The 18,277-nt window shown below is 49.5% G+C and overlaps 1 protein-coding gene across 1 annotated transcript in view; it reads right to left on the bottom strand.

Annotated features, from left to right (window-relative positions):
* Window positions 1–18,277, bottom strand: part of PEPD (peptidase D) — a 113,452-nt gene that overhangs the window by 51,912 nt on the left and 43,263 nt on the right. Inside the window, exons 8-9 of the mRNA XM_036834513.1 lie at window positions 17,372–17,447; window positions 16,410–16,456 (exon numbers count right to left, since the gene is read on the bottom strand). Of these exons, the coding sequence (XP_036690408.1) occupies window positions 16,410–16,456; window positions 17,372–17,447 (123 nt within the window). The remainder of the gene's footprint in view (window positions 1–16,409; window positions 16,457–17,371; window positions 17,448–18,277) is intronic.

Here is an 18,277-nt window from a genome sequence, read left to right as displayed (position 1 = left end):
CTGGCCCTTGCCAGGACACCCAGGAGAGCCGCCGGGCCGGCCACAGCGCTGCTCCTCAAGGTCGGGATGTGACAACAGCCCCACCTCAGGCCCAGGCACAGACGGTAGGGGGCTGCACTCACAAGCGAGGGGACCCAAAGTGCTGTCACAAGTGCAGGCCACCTGGCTGGCGGGGGTGTGGCACGTTCATGGAGGATGGCCCCGGGGGAAGGCACAGCTGCATGACGCTGGAGCAGAAGGGGACAAGGAGATGTGGCTGCCACAGAACTGGGTTTTCTAACGGAACAGTGGAATCAACATAAACGCAGCCAGCTGGGTCTGTGAGCAGCGGCAACCACACCAGGTTCCCGCAGGTGCTGGCCGAGCGATGCCAGCCTTTGTGGCCAGGGCTGCACCCATGGGCAGGGGCCGTCGTCTCATTCTGCTCGGAGAAGCAGGGAACAGGAAGGGACTTGGGTCATGGCAGTACTGGGGCCTGAAGGAACCCAGGACACTCCACAGTGACGACATGCTAGCCCAGACCCCTGGCCCGAGGCCTGTCACCAACACCGGACATGGCCCCCAGCCAGGCAGCAGCAGCCTGGTTCCTGGACACCCTTGTCTCCTCTGAGCCTCAAGCACAGTGTGAGGAGAGGCCCGGGTCCACGGGAGCTGCAGGAGCCCATCTCCTGACCGTCCACCCGACCCTGCACCCTTCCTCGCCCTGCGGGAGGAGGAGGCCGCAGCCAGGACCGTGGCAGGCCCTTTGACAACAGTAGAAGCTCAAAGGCCCACACGGCCCACCCTCCACGCCAGGGACCAAGGGGAGTCCCGGTGCAGGGCACAGAGGCCGGCCTGGCCTGGGGCGGGGGGGGCTTGTGGGGGACACAACTGTGGCTTCAGAGCAGCCCCTGTCGTTGAAACCTCTAAGTGGGAAACCCTCTCTGTGGTTCCACCATCAATAACCTCCGGGTTTTAGAAGCATACATGCCTGCTGGCAGATATGGGAATGGGCTTTCAGAGTTCCTGGACCAAACCCTTCGTGACATCTACAGAATTCAGAGTTAGGAGGGAAACACTCCCAGCCCAGAATAATTGCTCCCACGGGGAGTATCCTTCTGCACCAGAATGTAATAGGTCTGGATGAGAATTTTCCAAAAACCGGCACCAAACCTTGCAGCAAAATCACAACGGTCTGCTTGTTCTGGGGGCCAAACCGAAATAACAGCTCCTACAGGATAATTCCTCACCAGACGCTCCTGAGACCCAGAGCAATGCTTTCTGACCATCGGACCCAGACAGGGCAGACTGCCCTCCGAGATGGGCCCCTGGTCCACGCACCACATCCTCACCCGTTCCTATCTGCCATGGGGCTCCTCCTGTACAGAAAAGCAGAAAAGCTACTCCAGGGTCGGGGTAAGGGCCAGTACCAGCTCAGAGGCCCAGGGGCACCTGGCAGGTAACTTGTAAAGGAGTGAAGCTGACCAGAGATTTACACACAAAATATGAGAAACAGTCCTTTTATTTTCCCCACAGCACTCCTATTTTTCTTGAAATACATGACCCTTTTGACTATTTTTCCTCTTTCCTTCTTTTGATAGAGACACTGGTATGAGAAATCTTTCTCAACTACGAAAGAACCAATGTCATGAGAGCCATGAGAAAAGGTGCTGGAAGGGGTCTGCCTCAGTGCTGGGGAGGCATCAGGGAGGGGTGGGGCCTGCAGCATGTGCCCCAAAGGCTACTCTGCCCGACTGGGCTGCTGCTCTCTGGGAGTTTCAGCCCAAGGATACTATCAATTTCAATATCTAGGGAAACCCAGAGAAGTCTGATTTTTAACTGCTGACTTAGAACAACCAAAACAAACCAAAAAATTCCACTGTGTGGGCCAAACTAACGCTGCTTACGCCCTGGGTCTAGCCCAAAGGCTACCCACCAGTTTACAACCTCTGGACTTTGTCTTGCTAGAAAATTCCTCCTGGGGAGTAAGAAGTAGGGACACCAGAGATTCCACTCCCCACAAGACCCTAACCTGACAGAAGCTTCTGGAAAGCCACAGGGTCTGCAGCCCATTCTCACCAGGGCCCCCGGGGGAAGGCAGGCCACCTAATGGGGTATGGCCAAAGCTAGCTCCAGCAGCAGCCAGCGCAGGGGAGATGTCTCCCACTGCCAGAGAGAGAAGGCCTGCTGCACCCCCGGTGTGGCTCACGCCCTCCTCAGCTCCCTTGGGTGGCTCAACTTGACAGTGAATCCACAGGCAACCCAAACCTTCCTCCCCTTTTCTTCTGGGCCTCAGCCATTTCAGCGGCACCCTGCATCTCAGGGTCAATCAGACAGCTCTCGGTCAGCTGTGCAGAAGGAGTCAGAGCAAGTCTCCCTTCGGGAAACCGGAGGCGACTTAGAGTCTCTGGCCCATGTTTTTATGGGCTCCACAAGGTCAGCACATCTGAAGAGCAAGAGCCAACAGTCATGGATGGAGAAGGGGCCGCGATGGAAAGGGGCTCTGTAAGACCACAGATGTGGTGGCCAAGTTATAAAATGAGCGTAATAAGGGAGGAGCAGAGCTTCTGGAAGGGGGTCACAGGAAGTGAATGAGAAGACAAGCTTGCAAACTTTCCACCGACGCAGAAGTGGGGATTATGAGAGAAAAGATGAGAGCCCCGAGGCAGGGACAACCCCAGGCCTGTCTACACAGCTGCTGGCATCCAATGGGTCACCACGTTAGCTCCTGTAACTGAGAAGGAAGTCAGAGAGACCAGGGAGTGAAATCTGTCCAGGGTGACATGATATATAATTATATTACAGGTCTCAGATAACATGACCCAAGGGGATAAATGCCTGTCCCTGGGGAGTGACCAGCGGGACAAGAGACAGGGAATACAGAGCGTGTGACATTCTCACCTGACTGTGCACGCGGCCACTGCCTCTGGCCTGTCCTGGCTGGTGGCCCAGCTGTTCCTGACTCCACAGAGCTGTTGCTGGCATCACCGGACCTATCACCTGGATCACAGTCAACAGGCTGTGTCCTCCTCCACCTCGTCTGCTCTGTGTGTAGGTGTGACTGCTTCTCTGCTCTACCTTTCACTGGCTTAGGTCAGAATACACCTGATCTGAGTCTTGCCACTTGAGTTGTGCTGCCCTCCGCACCCACCCGCGCTGCCTGGCTGAAGAGCTGTCGGCTAACACGAGGCCCAACTCATGCCTCTTCTCAAGGAGCCACCTCCAGGGCCTCCCACCCAGCTGGCGAGGCTAGTGGGATCCATGACTCCCAAAGCACGGCTGAAGCTCAGAACGGTACCGAGACAGATCCTCGGGAAATACTGCTGCGCTCAAGAGTCCTAAAAACATCAGGCAAGAAAAGTAAAAGTTCCCTACAAAAGAGAAAGAATATGATTGGCCTAAGATCTCAGGCAACAATGGCGGGAACGTTTTCATAGAACAGAGATTAAATACGCAGTAAAGCCCTCCTTCACATAGGAGGCAACACAAGGACCCTCCAATGTGGGGGGTCAAACTAAATGCTTTAGAGGAAACGGAAAACACAGTACAATATAGGGGTCCACACTGGATTCAGTAAGACAGTGACATCTAAATAACTGTTATTAAAATGATTAACTTTTTAACACCAACTTTCCAACGACAAAAAAAAATTTTCTTTCAAAGCCAGAACAAAAACCAGAAAGCACCAAAGGAGACTCTGGATGAAAAACCAAACATACTGGTCATCACCACAGATGCGAATGGCCCTCCTAACACTGGGAGGGGCTCAATTTGGAACAGGTAAACTGCAACCAATGAACAAAATTCAAAATAAAGGAGTAAGCAAAGATACACCAGGAAAATGCAACAGAAGAAAACATTTAATAGCAAAACCAGTATCAGTTAAAGTCAGATTCAAGATAAAAAGGATTAATTAGGTCAAAATGGTTCTTAAAAGCTGTAAAAAGGTAAAATATCACAATAAAGTCTTAATCGTCAACCTTTATACGTCAAACAACTTGGGATGGAAATGAATAAAAAAAAAGCTACTAAGAATCACAAAGAGGAATTCATAAAACCATCTCTCTTAATCTTAAATATACAAAAATAAGGAAGGAGGCAGAGGACTGCAATAAGGTAAGAAATCTGATTTCATGTACACCAAAGTATGTACTCTACAAATAAAAAATAAACATTTTCCAGTATTCCATAAAAGATTGACAAAGAATATGTCTAAATAGGCCACAAAGAAAAATCTCAAAATTTACATAGACTATAATCTCTCACTATAAAGGTGATAAAACCAGAAACTAATAATAAAAAGTTAACAAACCACAACATCTACCTAGAAATGAAAAGAAATGCTCTTAGTTCGTTTCTTGGGTTAAAAAACAAATCAATCAAAACCTCTTAGGATATGGTCAAAGCAGCATTAAAAAATATATTAGCTAAAATTCACTTATTACTGAAGAGGAAAAAATAAAAAACTAAGATTCAACTAAACAAGTTAAAAGATGGATGTTCAAAACAAGGTCAGGAAGGGGGGAGAAAGAAATCAATAATAAAACTGGGAATCCATGAGTTAGACAAGCAGAACCAATAAATACATTTAATAACTGATTTTATGAAAATACCAATAAAACTGGTATAATTCTGGCAATGCTAAGCAATAGAAAAAGAACACAAATACATAATATTAGGAATGAGAAAGGAAATACAACTACAGTTATAGAGAATTTCTTGGGGGGGTGGGGAGCCACGCTGTGTGGCTTGCAGGACCTTTGTTCCCTGACCACAGATCAAACCTGGGCCCGGGGAAGTGAAAGCACCAAGTCCCAACCACTGGACCGCCAGGGAATTCCCTAGAGCACATATTTTTAAAAATTAAGAGAGTAAAATTGATAACTTGGTTCTAAGAAGTTTAAAATTCTTGATGAAAACAAAAATTTTCCAGGAAAAACTTGAAAAGGCATCAAAGAAATTCTCCCCAAAGTAACAGTGGGTTCTGATGGCTTCAAAAGACTCCTTTATACCTTCAAGGAACAGACAGCCCCAATGCTTTCTAAATTGTTCCAAAAAATGGAAAAATGTGGAGAGCTTCCCAGATCATGATCTCAAAAACTCTCATCTTAAAATATGACTAAGAAGTTAAAAAAAAAAGTCTACCTCAATCCCCTATTTTGAACCTATATACAATGCCAGTAAAATAACATCAAACAATCATTATGTCCTACACACTACTGATGAAAAATCTGAAAGTGAAATTAAGGAAACACTCCCATTTACCACTGCAACAAAAAGAATAAAATACCTAGGAATAAACCTACCTAAGGAGACAAAAGACCTGTATGCAGAAATCTATAAGACACTGATGAAAGAAATTAAAGATGATACAAACAGATGGAGAGATATACCATGTTCTTGGATTGGAAGAATCAACATTGTGAAAATGACTATACACCCAAAGCAATCTACAGATTCAATGTAATCCCTATCAAACTATCAATGGCATTTTTCACAGAACTAGAACAAAAAATTTCACAATTTGTATGGAAACACAAAAGACCCCGAATAGCCAAAGCAATCTTGAGAATGAAAAATGGAGCTGGAGGAATCAGGCTCTTGGACTTCAGACTATACTACAAAGCTACAGTAATCAAGACAGTATGGTACTGGCACAAAAACAGAAATATAGATCAATGGAACAGGATAGAAAGCCCAGAGATAAACCCACACACAGATGGTCACCTTATTTTTGATAAAGGAGGCAAGAATATACAATGGAGAAAAGACAGCCTCTTCAATAAAGTGGTGCTGGGAAAACTGGACAGCTACATGTAAAAGAATGAAATTAGAACACTCCCTAACACCATACACAAAAATAAACTCAAAATGGATTAAAGACTTAAATGTAAGGCCAGACACTATAAAACTCTTAGGGGAAAACACTCTATGACATAAATCAGAGCAAGATCCTTTTTGACCCACTTCCTAGAGAAATGGAAATAAAAACAAAAATGGGACCTAATGAAACTTAAAAGCTTCTGTACAGCAAAGGAAACCATAAACAAGATGAAAAGACAACCTTCAGAATGGGAGAAAATATTTGCAAATGAAGCAACTGACAAAGAATTAATCTCCAAAATTTACAAGCAGTTCATGCAGCTCAATATCAAAAAAACAAACAACCCAATCCAAAAATAGGCAGAAGACCTAAATAGACATGTCTCCAAAGAAGATATACAGATTGCCAACACACACATGAAAGGATGCTCAACATCACTAATCATTAGAGAAATGCAAATCAAAACTACGATGAGGTATCACCTCACACCAGTCAGAATGGCCATCATCAAAAAATCTACAAACAATAAATGCTGGAGAGGGTGTGGAGAAAAGGGAACCCTCTTGCACTGTTGGCGGGAATGTAAATTGATACAGGCCACTATGGAGAACAGTATGGAGGTTCCTTAAAAAACTAAAAATAGAACTACCATATGACCCAGCAATCCCAGTACTGGGCATATACCTTGAGAAAACCATAATTCAAAAAGAGTCATGTACCAAAATGTTCATTGCAGCTCTATTTACAATAGCCAGGACATGGAAGCAACCTAAGTGTCCATCGACAGATGAATGGATAAAGAAGATGTGGCACATATATACAATGAAATATTACTCAGCCATAAAAAGGAACGAAACTGAGTTATTTGTAGTGAGGTGGATGGACCTAGAGACTGTCATACAGAGTGAAGTAAGTCAGAAAGAGAAAAACAAATACCATATGCTAACACATATATATGGAATCTAAAAAAAAAAAGAAAAAGAAAAAAAATTGTCATAAGAAGCTAGGGGCAATACGGGAATAAAGATGCAGACCTACTAGAGAATGGACTTGAGGATACGGGGAGGGGGAAGGGTAAGCTGGGACAAAGTGAGAGAGTGGCATGGACATATATGCACTACCAAATGTAAAACAGGTAGCTCATGGAAAGCAGCTGTATAGCACAGGGAGATCAGCTCGGTGCTTTGTGACCACCTAGAGGGGTGGGATAGGGAGGGTGGGAGGGAGACGCAAGAGGGAGGCAATATGGGGATATATGTATATGTATAGCTGATTCACTTTGTTATAAAGTAGAAACTAAGACACCATTGTAAAGCAAGTATACTCCAATAAAGATGTTAAATAAATAAATACATAAAACAATCATTATGATGCTTACTAGATATACTGTTCTATATACTATACATATATTAATTCACCAAATCCTCCCAACTATCCTATGAAGTGCTATTATTATCCTTTCTTCCAGATGAGGAAACTGAGGCACAGTAAGTGGCGCAACTGGGACCCAAACCCAGGACACCAGTCTCTAGAGACCATGCCCTAACCTCTAAAGTGGACTGCCTCCCCATTTCAATCCTGCAGCTTATTAAAATAGTAATCCACCACAACAAAGTAGGGTGTGCCGGGGATGCCCGGCTGGCTCTGCACCAGGAAGTCTAGTCATAAAATTAATCTAAGGAACAACCAGCGCCCAATCTTGCTATCTGATACCATGATCCAATAAAAGGAACGAGGGCTCCTCAGAGAAATGGCTGATTCAAGGGCTGGAGCAAGGGATGTAGAAGATGAGCCTGGAGCATCCTGCAGTGCCAGAAACTAAGAAAGTGTTCAAAAAGCAAAATTATGCAGTGTGTCAGAGGGACACAGGAGCCAAATGAAAGAGTCCCCAATGGCCAAGCTGGAACAATTTAAGCAACAAAATAATGTATTGATAATATTGGTTTATAACCCAAAGTATAAAATATATATCTATGAGTCCATACAGATATAAGTAAATAAACGATTGAATAAACAGGAGACAAGAGACAAATCTTCCGTACAGAAGAATTACAAATAGTGTATGTAGATAATTCCCCGCTCAAGGAGACAGAGTATAACTCCCCACTTCTTAAGTGTGGGCTGCGTATTCTGCCTTCTGAAAAATACAGTATGGAAAGGGGGAAAACAAGTACGTTTACAGTGGAGAAACTTGACAAATACTAGCTCAGTTAGGTGATCAAGGTCAACATCAGTGATAAGTCAGTTCACTAACATGTACCCTTGAAAAAATGAGATATAAAAGTGGCACTTTACCTCTGGGGTCCTCCTCCCAGTGACACATATCTCCAGTCTAACCATGACAAAAACATCAGAAAAACTAAAACCGAGGGACGTTCTACAAAATACCTGACCAGTACCACTCAAAACTGTTAAGGTCACTGAAAACAAGGAAAGTCAGAGAATCAGAGAACTGGCCACAGCCCAGGGCAGCTGAAATGTAATGTGGGATCCTGGAACAGAAAAAGGTTATTAGGTAAAAGCTAAGGAAAGTGGAATAAAGTATGGACTTTTGATAATAATAACATATCAACACTGTTCATGGACTTCCCTGGTGGCACAGTGGTTGGGAGTCCGCCTGCCAATGCAGGGATCATGGGTTCGATCCCAGGTCTAGGAAGATCCCACATGCCGCAGAGCAACTAAGCCCATGTGCCACAACTACTGAAGCCCGCGCACCCTAGAGCCAGTGTGCCGCAACTACTAAGCCTGTGTGCTGCAACTACTGAAGCCCACACACCTAGAGCCTGTGCTCTGCAACAAGAGAAGCCGCCTCAATGAGAAGCCAGCACACCGCAACGAAGAGTAGCCCCTGCTCATCGCAACTAGAGAAAGCCCGCATGCAGCAACAAAGACCCAACACAGACACAAAAAAACAAAACAAAAACAAAAAAGACACTGTTCATGAGTGGTCACAATGTATCACAATCACATTAACAATAGGGGAAAAAGAGAACTGTCTGTAATATTCCTGTAACTTTTCTGTGATCTAAACCTGTTCTAAAGTCAAAAGTTTATTAATTGCTTAAAACACAGACACACAAGGCTGATAAAATTCAACATCCTTTCCTGATAAAATCTCCTAGTAAGCCAGGAAGAAGACACTACTTCCTTAAACTTATGATAAATATTTATTGAAAATCAACAGCACCAGGTTCAATGGTGAAACACTAGAGGCAAATCCATGAAGATGCCTGCTGGCACCACTGTTACCCAGTGGGTTCTCCAGGGGCAATTCCCCCGGCATCTGAAAAGAAAATGCCTACTTCTGTTGGCTTTGCCCCCAGAAGCTCTAATTAGGGCTGCATCAACCAGGGTGCACATTTGCAGGAAGTCCTTCCCTCTAGTTCTTTGCCCAGCTTTCTGGCTGGATATCATGCTAGTTTATGTCCTATGTGCCCATTTCTGTTACTTTTAAAGCAAGATGAGCTATCCAGGCTTTAAGCCACAGATCCCCACGACCCCTAAGACCCAGCTACGCTCCCAGACACCGGGCTCGGCAGAGCCTCTGGGTTCTCCTCTCTGCTGTCAGGTCTGCAGACAGAGCAGGCTGGGTGGGCACACAGGACCTGCCCTGCCTGGTATCGGGGGGCCCAGGATGAGGTAAAGCCTGCTCAAAACCCCAGGAATTCTCCACCCAAGACGGCCCTGACTCTTCTGTCAGAAAGGGCTCGGCTCAAATATGCCGAGGTGCGGCGGGGTGCAGGACTCATGGGCTGCCTTCCTGACGGGTGCACCAAACCGATGGGGGTTTCCTGACCCTTTCGTGGTGGGCTGTGTGTGGCTCATCTGCAACCGCCGAGGAAGTGCTGGCAGGAAAGCCGCACCGGCCACGCAACGCAAGGCAAAGAGCCGCTGGGCCACACCCAGACCTGGGGGTCTCAGCAGGCCAGGCCGCAGCCTCATCCCTCAAAGTGGCCAACAAGAGTGAGTGACATGTCTGCTGTGGAGGGTGCAGGGCACTCACCGCCCAAACAGTGACCAGGCCCACGGAGGAGGGCCCATCACACCTGTCCTTACCCAGGGGCTCTCAATGGTTGCCTGGACCCAGACCTGCCACAAAGGCCCCAGGCAAAATCTAGCACCTTCCTGAGGTAGATAAACTGAGGGCAGTCTCCCTGAGGCCCAAGCTTGCCTAGGTTGAGACCAGATTACGTTGGGCTACTCCAGGGAATATCTCCAGGACCTCCAGGAAAGCAGGAAGGAATAAGGGCCTCTTGGTGCTGTCCATCACCGATGAAACCTGGATCCCAGCATGACGCATGGGGTGCTCAGAGATATACAGGGCCATGTCTGACCACCACACCCAGCATGCCAGGCAGAGAGAGACCCAGAGTGAGAGGAGGGCCACGCAGGCCCAGGCGTCTAAGAGATGGCCCCGCAGGGGTGACAGCGCACCAGGAGGGATGGGCAGAGAAAGAAGAGGACGCTAACCTGAGAGCAGGAGATGCAGCTCCTGCAGATCTGACAGAGAAGCTGGTCCAGACGAGAAGGGGGTGGGGTGGCACTGCAAAGAGTGAGGGGTGGGTGCAGGGGGTAACTGTGCTGCGGAGGCCTGGGGGGGAGAGACAGAAAAGGTCTGACACACCTGCCTACGCTCTCTGCAGACACAATCACCACGGGTTAGTAGCGGTGCAGGGTTTCCTGTAAACTCTCCCACCTTCCAACTACCCTCACTACAGTTAAATTTTCTAATCCTCAGGAAAAACAAAAAAACAGGCCTTTTTTAACAAGAACACAGCGAGGATTTTTGCAGCCTGCTCCCTGGGTTGATAATCTGAAAGATCAACCACCGATCAAGCACCACGTGGCTTGGATGGAATCTGTGTGTGAGTGTGTGGTATGGTGTACGTGATGTGGGACGTGTGCGTGTGGTATGTGGTGTGAGTGGTGGGGAGTATGTCTGGTGTGTGGTGGGTGTGCGTGTGGTGTGTGTCTGTGTGTGTGGTATGAGTGGTGGGGAATGTGTGTGAGTGTGTGTGTGTGTGTTTTGGAGTGTATGTGTGTGGCTGTGTGTGTGTGTGTTTTGGAGTGTGTGTGTGTGAGTGTGTGGTATGGGTGGTGTGGAGTGTGTGTGGTGTGTGGTGGGGTGTGTGTGTGTGTGTGTGTGTGGTGTGGTATGAGTGGTGGGCAGTGTGTGTGTGCGTGTGGTGTGTGTCTGTGTGTGTGGTATGAGTGGTGGGGAATGTGTGTGAGTGTGTGTGTGTGTTTTGGAGTGTATGTGTGTGGCTGTGTGTGTGTGTGTTTTGGAGCGTGTGTGTGAGTGTGTGGTATGGGTGGTGTGGAGTGTGTGTGGTGTGTGGTGGGGTGTGTGTGTGTGTGTGTGTGTGGTGTGGTATGAGTGGTGGGCAGTGTGTGTGTGTGTGTGTGTTTTGGAGTGTATGTGTGTGGTGTGTGTGTGTGTGTGGTGTGTGGTGGGGTGTGTTTGTGTGTGTGTGTGTATCTGTGTGTGGTATGTGGTGTGAGTAGTGGGGGGTTGTCTGTAGGGGGGAGACCCCCACCCTCCAGCCCTGGGGGGAAGACCCTCAGGCCTGGCCCTGTCTCCCCGCCCCCAATCCGGGCCCAGTGGGCGCATTGAACACACAGATTCCTGACTTGCTCCATCTGGACAAAGGGGAGCAAAAAGCAAGGCGACTCTGAGCACGGAGTAGCCCAGCCGTGCAGTTCAACATTAACAAATGACTGAAAGAAGTGAGAGAGTGGCATGGACATATACACACTACCAAATGTAAAATCCATAGCTAGTGGGAAGCAGCCGCATAGCACAGGGAGATCAGCTCGGTGCTTTGTGACCACCTAGAGGAGTGGGATAGGGAGGGTGGGAGGGAGACGCAAGAGGGAGGGGATATGGGGATATGTGTATATGTATAGCTGATTCACTTTGTTATACAGCAGAAACTAACACACCATGTAAAGCAATTATACTCCAATGAAGATGCTAAAAAAAAAAAATGACAAAGAAAACAGGAGACTCTTATTGTGGGCTGATGCCTGTGACGGAGCACAGGGAAACCCAGGCCTTGTCAGGGGTCTCCAGATGGGGTCCGGTTGTCCGCCAAGAAGGACGCCAGCTGGGGAAGGAGGACAACGCCGTGTTGTCCCCTAGTACACCTCACAGACCCCTCTGCCTGTTAAATGACTCCCACACCCCCCACGGGAGCTGCCGGGAAAGGGCCCGAAATGCCCCGTTCACAGCTTGGAGAGAAAGAGAGCGTTATTTCAATTAAGGTCCCAGACTGTCAAAAACATCAAGTTATTAATCTCCTTGTGGCAAATGTGCACCGGGACCTGCTTACACAGCCAATTGAGCATGCTCTAAATTAGTGTTTGCCGGTAATTGATTCAGCTGCTAGCCCCATGCCAGCCGGCTATAAGCCGTTGACGCCACTAACATTAAGTAACATGAGGAGGTAAAATGCATGCCTGGTTGGGCCTGCAGTCAGATGCCATTAGCACCCGATTTACCCAAACATTAACGTCTTATTGGTTTAACACAATTTACCACACCTCAATCGCAGAAACTGATTTTCATTTTCCCTGGAACCCTGCTTGCAGGCACAGCACAGGGGAGGAGTCTTAATAAATGCCACCAGCTGGCTTCCTTGTTTCTAACATGCCTTCCAGATTTTATGACAAACCTTTGATGATAAAACAAAAAGATGAGGCTTAGAACTGGGTCTCCTGGCCAGCGGCCCTTGTCTGAGTCTGAGCGCCGTTGTGCCGGTGGTATGCCCGCCTTCCAGAAAATCAGCCCCAATCTCCCCCCAACCTGGGCCCACCCCCAGGAGTCCCTGCCCTTCTTGCCCTGTGTCCCTCCGTGGGGCTGGAGCTGGCCATGCTCTCAGCAGAACGTCCAGAAGGTTCTAGGGATGCTCTTCTAAGCCAGGGGTCGGTGGCCTGCCCGAGAGTCGCTGCCCTGGACCTTCCTGGGCATCGGTCCAGCCTGTGTTAAGGAGGCCACACCTCCTGGGGAGCCCCCACCTGCTTTAGACGCAATCTCATACTCCCACTTGGTTAAGAGAAGAATGCTGAAGTTCACAGCGGCAGAGAAGACAGGAAAAAGTAGTTCAGGACATTTTCTTCTCTCTCCTGCCCATCCATCTAACCCGCCCACACGTATTTCCTGATACCAACTGCGGGGCAGACACTGCAGATTAACGAGATGGGGCCTCAGAGAGAAAGTTCCCAGGCTCCAAGGACACAGGCCACAAAACAGCATCCCAGGCTACCTGGGCAGGGACGTGCCTGTGGGGACAGAGAAAGCGACATCGGCCCCCTCACCACTGCAGACGCCCCCGGGCTTAGGCTGGCACTGGCAGTGGGTGGTGCCCTCCTCAAATCTGGCCAGGGACACCCCAATGTCCCGGGAGAACCATCTTCCCACTGTCTCCAGGGGGTGACACCATCTGCCTCCCAGGTCACCCCTCCTACCTGCCCTTCGGGAACAGACTCTGTCTCTTGTCCTCATCATCTCTGCCTCAGCTTTTAAAACCCCTCCCCACACTCCACCCCAGGAACCCCCCTGCTCTCAGGCCTCAGGGACCCAGAGATCAGATGGCCCCCCTGCCGGGCTGAGGGTGCGAAGGTAGCCACTGCTTCCTCCCTGTACCCCCTACGGCCAGCCGCAGGGTGGGCATGACGCATAGTAGGTGCACAACAGGGCACACACCTGGCACGTTGAGCTGGATTAATGCCACTCAGCACCCTCAGGGCGGCTGCTTCGGGCCCTGAGCCTCAGGATCATTTCTCCGAGGGCCGCCCCTGGTCCACAGAGGAGGCAGCAGTGGGACCAACCTGGGACGCAGTGTGGAGCGGGAGGCTGAGCCCTTTGTAGACAAATGTAAGATCTCCTCGGAGCTCAGCTCAACAAGAGGGTCTCCTTCAAACAACAGCCAACCGCAACGTGTAGACCCTGAATCCCAACTCATATAAACCAGTTCTAAAAAGATAGTTTTAGACAACATGAACTAGACATTTATAACATTAAGGATTACTGTTAACTTACTTAGATGTGATCATGACACAGTGGTTACATGAAAAGGAAAACAATACCGTCATCCACTGAGACACCCACTGACACAATGACACAATGTCTGGGGTTTGATTTTAAATACTCCAGTAAAACAAAATGAAACAGAAAACCCTGATGGGGACTTCGACGTTCATTATACTCTTCTACTTGCGGGTGGGGGGTATTTGAAATTTGTCATTAAAAGAAAAGAAAAGACCTCTATTACCTCGGGTTGGGGAGTAGGGAGCTGGGGGAGGTATTCTGAGTCACCAGCCCCCGACCCAGAACTCACACCCAGGTTGATCTGGCTCTGGGACACCGAGGACGGCTCAGGCCCCTCCCAGGAGCCACCTTCAGAGCTGGACTCCCCACAGTTTAGGGCACAACGCAGCAGTCAGCATGGCTCCACACCGGAGCAAGCGAGTCCTGCTCCAATTTCTGGGTTGTTTTATTTGAAGCATCAGCTGTGGGTCACTGTGGGCCAATTCAGCTGGGAACAGGTTTCTGGGCCAGTGCCAATCTGAGGGACCCACTGCCCAGCCCACCTCCCTGGCAGCCCCGCACAACTCCTCCTGTCCCAGGTCGGGGGTGGGGGCGGGGCTGGGGCAAGGACCCTGGGAATCCCAGAGCACGGAGGCAAGAGCTAGACGGCTCCGCCCCTTCCCCGTCCTCCTTGGGCTGGCCTGACAGAGCCGGGTCCTTGATGACTCACTTGTTCCATGCCCCTCCTGGGAAGGCACAGCAGCGGGGCCTCCGAGGCCATGTTAACCTCTTACCTCCCAGGGTAAGGGGAGAGAAATATAGAGGCTCCCTGTTCAGGACTCCTTTAAGGGTTATTAGACTTTGAAAAAAGCCGCCTACCCCCAAGCCACATGATGGTGATTGTAAATGCCCACGGTGCCCACTGCCGACTCTGTCTGTACCTCGCCCTCACTCTGCACTGCTAAGGTGTGGAGGCAGAGTGGGCCCTGAGGGTACCTGGGGCGGACATGGGCCCTGCGAGGTGGGGAAGGGGCAGCAGCACGAAGCTCTTACAAGGCCAGGCAGGAGAGGGCAGCCCAGGGTGGAGGGTCCAAGGTAAGACGCTTTTTCGTACTCACAACACTTCTGATAGCAAATATGTAGGTTTTCCACACTAAGCAATTCTCCACCTCTCTGTGGACACCTTCTGACACTAACTAACTGCCAGAGTTAGTGCAGACCCCACAGGTTAAGGGCTCAGTCCCACGAAACTGCCCCCTCTTCAGGCCCCAATCACAAGTCCAGCCCTCCTTTACCTCTGACCCATCGGCCTTAAATCAGGGGTTCCCACAAAACCTAGCCTTGGGTTTCATAATTTGCTAGAATGGCTCCCAGAACTCAGGAGAGCGCTTTACTTACTATTATCACTTTATTAGGAAGAATACAACTCAGGAAGAGCCAAGTGGAAGAGAGGCACAGGGCAAGGTGTGGGGGAGGGGCGTGGAGCTTCCAAACCCTCTCCAGGGATGCCAGCCTCTCAGCACCTCCACGTGTTCACCAACCTAGACGCTTTCCAAACCCTTTGGTTTAGGGCTTATGGAAGTGCCATTACCTCCTTAGATACAGGATTGATTAAATTACTGGTCAGAACTCAATCTCCATCTCTAGTCCCTCTCTTCTCCCAGGAGGTCGGGGCCTCCGAGAGTCCCTCATTAGCATAAACTCAGGTGCGGTGGAAAGGGGATTATTATAAAGAACAACAGATGCTCCTCTCTATCAGGGCATTTCAAAGGTTTTACAAGCTCCGTGCCAGGAACTGGGGGCAGAGACCAAATACGCATTTCCTATTATGTCACAGGGGGAGAAAACGGCAGCTTCAGTGTCTTCTCCCCACAGGGGCTCCCACGCGGCGCAGTCACTGGTGAGAGACTCGGGAATGGGGGCTTCCTGCCCCCAGGAGGTGGCCGGGAGGGGAGCCACTGGGGCAGTTTGGGTCTGACCCCAGGGCTCCTTCATGCTGTGGGCCGCAGCACGCTGACTGACCCCTGGGTCCTGGCGCGGGGCTGAGGAGCTGGCCAGGCCACACCCAGCACAGCAGGGCAGCCCTGGGAAGGCCCCGGGTGGCAACAGGCTCCCTGCAGCCTAACTGGAGCTGCAGGATGATGGAGCTCTCCAGAACGCTTTATGAGCCACTTAACCAACCCGCAACCCAGTCGTCCAAGCACAGCAGACATAATGGCAGTGTTTACACATAAAAATGGCAAGCTGTTTTACTAGCGGCTTTCAGAGTCACAATAGCAGTTATTTGGTAGTTTCCTGCAAATTGCAGCAACAAAGTCCAAGAGTGGAATGATGGGGCACTAAACCACCCTGAAAAGTAATCAAAGACCATTACCATCAAACACTCTGCCAAGAGCCAGGGAGGCGGCCACAGTCGGAAGAAAAATCCTCTTTGCCCACGACGCCGAAGCCCTACTCCTAATTCCCACTCAATCTGTGCGCCAGGCTGCCGCGCCTCATCTGTTACTTGCTCAGCGAACGTAAATTACTGTTTTTTACATTTTAATCTTTACCCAGAGAAACACAGCAGCTTACCTTTCCATCTCATATTCTTTCATTCCCACTTTTACAGCCTTCATTACCTGGAGGATGGATATTAAGCAAAGACATTTGTATTAAGGAGATAAGTAACACCGCCTTATAAATAATGTAGAGCATTTTTTCAAAAGAGTCTCTTCTTTAAAAAATAAAAATAAAAAAAGAATGATACCTGCACACAGTGGTGCAGAAATGTGACAAATTAGAACTTTTTTAAAGCTCCGAAGTCATACAGTTTATTTAAACCACTCCGGAGCACTTCTGTTCAGAAGTCGATAAACACCTTGGGAGGCAAGCGAAGATTTAGCCAAGACATGTTTGGTGAATACTTAATGCTCAGAAGCCTATGACAACTATCCTAAGAGGTTTCCCTGCTTATAAAACACAGAGAAAATGAACTCGGAGAAGAGATTGTGTTGCCCCCCATGACCCCCATCTGTCTCCTGACACAACTCTGCAAATGTCAGTAAGCAGGTACTGGGCTATCCCAATGGCCCGGACCCATTTCCAAAAATAAACTTCCTTATTTGCTCCTGCTCCTCAGGTAAAGTGGGAAGGTTTGGGAAAGAACCAGGTGAGGGTGTTTTCAAAAAATGGATGATAGTAATAAACGTGCTTGAATCTTGGTTAAGGACCACAGATTCTTTAAAAGGAACTGGGACCGCCAGAACGCGAGGAGGGAAAGTTCTACTGTCCTGGAAGTCGGGACTTCTTGCTGGGAAGTTCCCTGAGGGCGGGTACCTTAAGGTGAGGACAGGCCCTCCCTGCCCTGTCCCCACCGGGGAACAGTAAACAGCCAGCACCGTATCTCAGGTCCGCAGTGACACTTCCTGCCTGCTGGGGGCCAGCGCCCCCCCAAGACCGTCCACCTCGACACCGCCGTCTTGCCCCACACAGAGCAATGCTGCTTCCCCAACCCACCCAGAACGGCAGGTCCAATGAGCCAGCGCCCAGCTTACCTCCTGGTGGGCCTCGCTGGAAATTTTATTGGTGTAGCGCAAAACCTCCAGCTCCATGTCTGTCTTGAAGACCCGGCTGCAGAAAGGAGAAAAACGAAGCGGCAAGTCAGCGACTTCCAGCAGGAGCTGGCAGACCCCTCCAGGGAAACCTCCACACCCTGCACAGCCTGGGAAGGAGCCCAGGGCTGCAGATGGGCTGCCTGGGCATAGGATGGGGGCAGGATGGGCCACCAAGCCCCAGGAGTGATGAGCTACACTAAGCACGGCCCATCCCGACCCAACGCCAGCCTCAGGGGTGCAGGCTGTTTCCAGTTACAAGATCGGGAAGCCGCTGTGGGTGGCAGAAGCCCAGATTCTGTAGCCAGACACATGGTGCCTTACTGAGACTCAGTTTCCTCATCCATTAAATGGGGATACAATCTACATGGCAAGGCTGCTGGACCTGAATCTTGAGTGTGCTGACTCCCAGGGCTCTGCCCAGATGGCTGAAGAGTTCTCCCATTTCCCCCCGCCACACCCACCCGTCCAGGCAGCCTTGGAAAACCATGTGACTCAGGCCCCCTGCGTGAGATAGGGTCAAGCTGGGAATGGGGACGGGGCGGTGCAACCAACAGACCCTGCCGTCCTTTCAAGGCTCAGCTGTGCCTCCTGCCAGCTGGACTCCAGGGGGGTACTGGGGTCCTCACAATAAGCTCATGTTCATTTGCCCAAAATTGGTTAGGTTTCTGGTCCTTGCAATCAATCTCAGCCCCAAGTAAGCCTCCCGTAGAGAAGCTAAATAAATATTCTTTTTCTACTTCTACGCATTTCAAATAAGCACCTCCAGCTCACGGCATGTAAGTGGCAGTGGGCCCAGCCCTTAAGCGCATGGAGTCCTCAGTGCGTCCCTCATGGCTGACCCTGCTC

This window comes from Balaenoptera musculus, chromosome 19 (assembly GCF_009873245.2).
Source record: "Balaenoptera musculus isolate JJ_BM4_2016_0621 chromosome 19, mBalMus1.pri.v3, whole genome shotgun sequence".
Taxonomy (NCBI): Eukaryota; Metazoa; Chordata; class Mammalia; order Artiodactyla; family Balaenopteridae; genus Balaenoptera; species Balaenoptera musculus.
Note: the sequence above shows the minus strand (reverse complement) of the source record. Positions and strands in the feature narration are given on the sequence as shown.